Raw genomic sequence first — 5,682 nt, forward strand, 5'->3', positions numbered from 1 at the left:
CTTCCTTCCTTCCTTCCTTCCTTCCTTCCTTCCTCTCTTCCTCTCTTCCTCTCTTCCTCTCTTCCTCTCTTCCTCTTTTCCTCCCTCTCTCCTTCCTTAAAAAACCCTTACCTTCTCTCATAGAACTCATACTAAGCATCCTTTATAAGGCAGAAGAGAGGTAAGGGCTAGACATTGGGGATTAAGTGACTTGCCTAGGATCACATAGCTAGGAGGTGTCCGAAGCCAGGTTTGAATACCACTACTAGCTGCCCCTCCTCCCTTCTTTTCCAAAGTGGGGGCCACAGAGGTGGACTGTCGCACGTACAGCCAGAGAGGGTGGATCTGGTTCCGCTAAACCCCTTTTTTCTTTTTTTAACCTTTTTGTCAAGGTTAAGGGAGTTGGGGGTAAATCTATTTTTGGAGATGAATGTGATATAGAGAGAAGAAAAAAAATGTAAAAATAAAATGAAAATGTTTTCCGTTCCTGGATCCCCGATCCTGTCCCCCCAATTCTGGGCCATGTTGGGGCAGAGCCTTGTGGCTGTGAGACGAGTATTGCTGGTTCAGTTCTCCTCTTTCCCCTTCAATGGTGCTGACCTCTATGAAGAACTCAAGACCTCCACAGCGATCCTTTCGACAGGCATGGCAAGGTTTGTTTTGGGAAAGGGACCTTCTCCCCTGATTTAAGCCTTGAGTCTGGACAACCCACCCCTGTTTCCTTCCTTCCTTTTGTCCGTCCGTCCATCCTATAATCAATACTGTGTATTGGTTCCAAAGCAGAAAAATGGCAAGGGCTAGGCCATGGAGGTTAAGTGACTTGCCCAGGGTCACACTGCTAGGAAGTGTCTGAGGCCAGATGAGAACCCAGGAGACCTCCCATCTCCAAGCCTGGCTCTCTATCCACTGAGCCACCCAGCTGCCCATTTTAGTATCAATTCAAAGACAGAAGAGCAGTGAGGGCTAGACAACAAGGGTTAAATGACTTGCTCAGGGTCCCATAACTAGGAAGTATCAGAGGTCACATTTGAACCCAGGATCTCCCATCTCCCAGCCTGGCTCTCGATCCATTGAGCTACCTGGATGCCCCTCCAGCTCAGTTTTCAAAGAGCTGTGTGATCTGGGGTTGGAGCTGGAGCTAGAGAGAGGGTCAGGACTCCCCCGTCCTCTTGCCCCTACGTAGGACATCAGGCGGGTGAGTCCTTGTGATGCTTTGTCTGTGTTTCTCCTACAAACCTTCTGGAGGGCAGGCCCTGGTTTTCTTTGTCTTTGCCTCTCTTCTAGGACCAGCCACAACGAATTTCAGGTTGGCAATCAAATAATTTAATAAATTAATTAATTGAATTTATTTATAACATGTTACACATAATATAACAAATTATAGGTCTATTATATGCACTATGTATATTACACATATAACAGATTATGTGAATATTATGTATCTTTTATGTATATTAGATATATAATATAATATTATAAGTAAAATAAATTGAGGAGGATAATCCCTGCCTCCAACTTCCTGACTCCCAGAGATGTACTTAGAGAATAAATAAGGTTAAGCCCGGAGCTGAAATAATATTCTTATTTGTTCCTAAGTGGGTGGTGAAATTGGAAATAGAGAAAATTCGGAGGACAGGGATTTGTGCCCAATTACCATGTGAAATTTAATATATACTTAGAAGTAAGCCATACATAATAGAGGTTCAGGATATCCTATCCAATCCTCTCTATTTTTTCCCCATAGTTTTTTTTTTTTTAATTTTTTTTTTTTAACCCTTAACTTCTATGTATTGGCTCCTAGGTGGAAGAGTGGTAAGGGTAGGCAATGGGGGTCAAGTGACTTGCCCAGGGTCACATAGCTGGGAAGTGTCTGAGGCCGGATTTGAACCTAAGAACTCCCGTCTCTAGGCCTGACTCTCAATCCACTGAGCTACCCAGCTGTCCCATCCCCATAGTTTTTATAAGGAAATGTTTTGGTGTGTTTGGTTTTTTTTTAGGTCACTTCATCTATAAAACAGGACTGACAGTGTACTTCCTTCTCCACAGGGTAGACAAGGAAATGTTCACATTTGTTGATATTTTTCAAGCTTATTACCATAAAAAAGCGGTTTTTTTTGTGTTTTGTTTTTTTAAGGAGAAACGGGGATGATGAAGGGAATGATGGTTAGTTCAGTTTTAAATAGATTGTGTGTGAGGTGACAACAAGACATCCTGTAAAGAACGAGGCTGTTCTTTAAGCAGATCGAAATACGAGGCTGGTAGATGTTTAACAAAGGATAGCTGGGGGCACCTTAGTGCCTAGAGCACAAGGCCTAGAGTCAGGAAGACCCGAGTTCAAATGTGGGATCAGACCCTGGGCAAGTCATTTCATCCTGTTTGCCTCAGTTTCCTCATTTGTCACATGAGCTAGAAAAGGAAATGGCAAACCACTCCAGTATCCTCGCCAAGAAAACTCTTCTGATGTGCACCATTTTCTGATTTCAGACATTTAAATGCTCACACTGAAAATTTAACCATTGGCTCTCGGTTCTGCAGCCTAGAAGAGAGAAACCTCTCCATTTCCTTTCTACCTTAGACGATGAATGAGTATTTGTAGATACTCAAAAGAGAGCAGAGGGATCGAGTCAAGTCCTGGGAAATATTCTTAGCAGTAGACAAAGAAGATGGTTTTAGAACGAGAGGACTAGGAAATCAGGTCACAGAAGCCACCAAAAGGGAGAATCCCGCCCCCCCAACTTCACTTCTGTCTTACAATCGATATTAAATATCAGCTCCCAGGCCTGGCTCTCTATCCACTGAAGGACTGAACAGAAATGTTTTAACAATTGCTTCTCCAGAAAAAAATGTATGAACGAGGAGAGAATACAAACAAAAAAGTACCCAGCGGTCCCAGAAAGGCAGAATTCTAAGGAATAGTGTTGGACCCTGTCCAGGCCTGAAAGGACTGTGTAGGGTAAAGCCTGGGAAGAGAGTGTTGGGTTTGACCATGAGAAAGTCTCGGGTAGTTTTCATGATGCTCTGAATCAGGGGCTGGAGCTGGGAATCAGGAAGCCCTGGGTTCACCTCCTGCCTCTGGTCTTGAGGAAAAAAGATGGAGGAGATTCTTTCTTTCTTATTTTCCTTCCCACCTCCTTGAAAGCTGGACGCCTCTCTCCTTTTCTCCTTTGCTGCCAGACTGGACAAGCTGCTGGACTCTGGTCTCTACACCGGGGAGGTCACCGAAATCACCGGAGCCCCAGCCAGCGGCAAAACGCAGGTAGGACGTCCGAGCAGCCCCCGTTGGGGCCCAGGGCCAGGGTCTGCCGGTGATCATTCTCTCCCGTCGGTCTTGGAGGCCGGGGATGGCCGGCTCTCTGAGGACCCCGGATGGTCCTGCTGCTGCCTTTGGGGCACCCTCTCACAGTGCTTTCTAGGCAGGCCTTCTGGGCCCCCTAGACGGGGCGGCCGCTCCGGACTAGTGAGTGGTGCCGTGCCCGGCTCGGAGCTCACGCCGCCTCCCTCCGTCCTCCCCCAGGTGTGCCTCTGCGCCTCGGCCCACGTGGCCCACAGCCTGGGTCAGGACGTGCTGTACATCGACTCCACCGGAGGCCTGACCGCCTCCCGCCTGCTTCAGCTGCTTCAGGCCAGGACCGAGGACGAAGAGGAGCAGGTCAGGGTCCTGCCCGTGCTCGGATCCCCAGGCCTGCTGCAGGCCTCCTTGGCCGGGTCCCAGTCTTTGCCAGCGGGGGGACCTGGGCACACATCACTTACCCATGGCCTCAGTTTCCTCATCTGTAAAATGATAATTTTACACGATCCCCTCATATTATGTAGCTTCCTCCCCCAGAGACGTCGGGAGGATCAAACTAACGTGACGTGTTTAGCAGACTCTAAAGCAGTGATTCCCAAAGTGGGCTCCCCCATCCCCTGGTGGGTGCTGCAGCGATCCAGGGGGGCGGCGAGGCCCGCAGGCGCATTCATCTTTCCTATTAACTGCTATTAAAATTTAAAAATTTAATTTCCGGGGGGCTAAGTCATATTTTTTCTGGAAAGGGGGCAGTAGGCCAGGAAAGTTTGGGAACCCCTGCTTTAAAGCGTTCACGTGATTCTGAACCCCAGAAGTGGGGACTTTGGGGCTCTGACGCCCACGTTTCTCCCTCTTACCAGGCAAGGGCTCTGCAGAGCATCCACGTGGTGCGCGTGTTTGACATCTTCCACATGCTGGACACGTTACAGGACCTCCGGGGGAGCGTCTCGCAGCAGGTGAGCCCCCTTTCCCGGCGCCCCTGGAAGACACTGGGGGGCTCCCCTCCTTTTATATACGCGACCGTCCAGCTCTCTGAGATGACCAGCGAGCCACGCCTCCAGGATGGGCATCGTGGAATCCTAGAGTGCTTCCTAGCTGTGTGACTCGGGACGAGTCCCTTCACCCGACCGCCCAGCCTTTGCCACTCTTCTCTTAGAATGGACACCAAGGCAGAAAGTAAGGGGGTTCAGTATAAAGAAATATCATGTTTTCTTGTTGCTGCTTGTTTCGCTGATTATTTCACGTCGGAGGCTGTAGGTGGGAGGTAGAGACGTGTCTCACCTTCATTTTTCTTTTCTGAAGTAGCAAGTGTATGCTTTTTTCCCCCTAGAAAATATTTTATTTTCCCAATTACATGGAATAAAAGTTTTCAACATTTGTTTTCTAAAACTCTAAGATCCAAATTGTCTCCCTTCTTCCCTGCTCAGAGATGGTAAGCGAGTCTGATCTAGGTTATACATGTATTAGCGTTAGTTTATCCTGTAAGAGCCATCCCCTGCCCTGGAGGCTACTCGGGAAAGAAGGAGGCCCGGAGGACCACCTGTCCTGTCTTTCTCTCCAGGTGACCAGTGCTTCGGGGCCAGTAAAGCTAGTGGTGGTGGATTCAGTGTCTGCGGTTGTCTCCCCTCTCCTGGGGGGCCAACATAGCGAGGGTGAGTAGAGGCTACAAGAAGATGGCACCCAGATTATTGGGAAAACTTGGGGGATCTTTGTCCTTGAGCCTCCTCGCGAGGCCGTGACCCCCCCTATTGCCTCCCACTCTCTGAACCATCTTTTCCTTTCTAAGGTTTGGCCTTAATGATGCAGCTTGCCCGAGAGCTCAAGACGCTGGCCCGGGAACTGGGAATAGCCGTCTTGGTGAGCCCAAACAGTGCTTAGGGCCTGGGGTGCCCCATTCCCTCTGTTTTTGCAGAAGGAGACAATGTGGTTTTCTTTTTTTTTTTATTCAAAGATATTTTATTTTCCTAATTACATGTGATAATAATTTTCAACATACATTTTCCAAAATTATAAGATCTAAATCATCTCCTTCCCTTTCTCTTTTCCCTCCCCCCTCCTGGAGATGGTAAGCAATTTGATCTGGATTATACTGTCATGCAAAACACACTTCCATATTGGTCACTGTTGTCAGAGAATACTCATATAAAACCAAAACCTCCAAATAAAACCATAAGTAAAATGATGTGGAGAATGGTACACTTTGATCTGCATTCCAACTCCAACAGTTCTTTCTCTGGAGGTGGATAGCATTCCTTGCCATAAATCTTTTAGAATTGTCCCAGCTCACCGTATTGCTTAGAGTAGCATGTCTTTCACAGTTAGAGAGAGAGAGAGAGACAGAGAGAGAGAGAGAGAGAGAGAGAGAGAGAGAGAGAGAGAGAGAGAGAGAGAGAGAGAGAGAGAGAAAGAGAGAGAGA

General features: G+C 47.7%; 1 protein-coding gene across 1 annotated transcript; it reads left to right on the forward strand.

The window, feature by feature from the left end:
• Window positions 1–174: 174 nt before the first annotated feature.
• On the forward strand, window positions 175–5,207 carry RAD51D (RAD51 paralog D). The gene is made up of 6 exons (XM_044683706.1): window positions 175–632; window positions 3,154–3,235; window positions 3,494–3,628; window positions 4,126–4,221; window positions 4,827–4,917; window positions 5,052–5,207. The coding sequence occupies exons 1-6, from the start codon at window positions 448–450 to the stop codon at window positions 5,141–5,143; spliced, it is 681 nt and encodes a 226-aa protein (XP_044539641.1). The 5' UTR covers window positions 175–447; the 3' UTR covers window positions 5,144–5,207.
• The last annotated feature ends 475 nt before the right edge of the window (window positions 5,208–5,682 follow it).

Source organism: Gracilinanus agilis, unplaced genomic scaffold, assembly GCF_016433145.1.
Source record: "Gracilinanus agilis isolate LMUSP501 unplaced genomic scaffold, AgileGrace unplaced_scaffold32213, whole genome shotgun sequence".
In the NCBI taxonomy this organism is placed as follows: Eukaryota; Metazoa; Chordata; class Mammalia; order Didelphimorphia; family Didelphidae; genus Gracilinanus; species Gracilinanus agilis.

What these genes read in the sequence shown, in the direction of transcription:
- RAD51D (XM_044683706.1), top strand. Translation starts at nt 448, where the DNA reads ATGAAAATGTTTTCCGTTCCTGGATCCCCGATCCTGTCCCCCCAATTC. An exon ending in CAGCCAGCGGCAAAACGCAG is followed by an intron (nt 3,236 to 3,493) that starts GTAGGACGTCCG and finishes GTCCTCCCCCAG; the next exon opens with GTGTGCCTCTGCGCCTCGGC. An exon ending in GGGGGAGCGTCTCGCAGCAG is followed by an intron (nt 4,222 to 4,826) that starts GTGAGCCCCCTT and finishes CTTTCTCTCCAG; the next exon opens with GTGACCAGTGCTTCGGGGCC.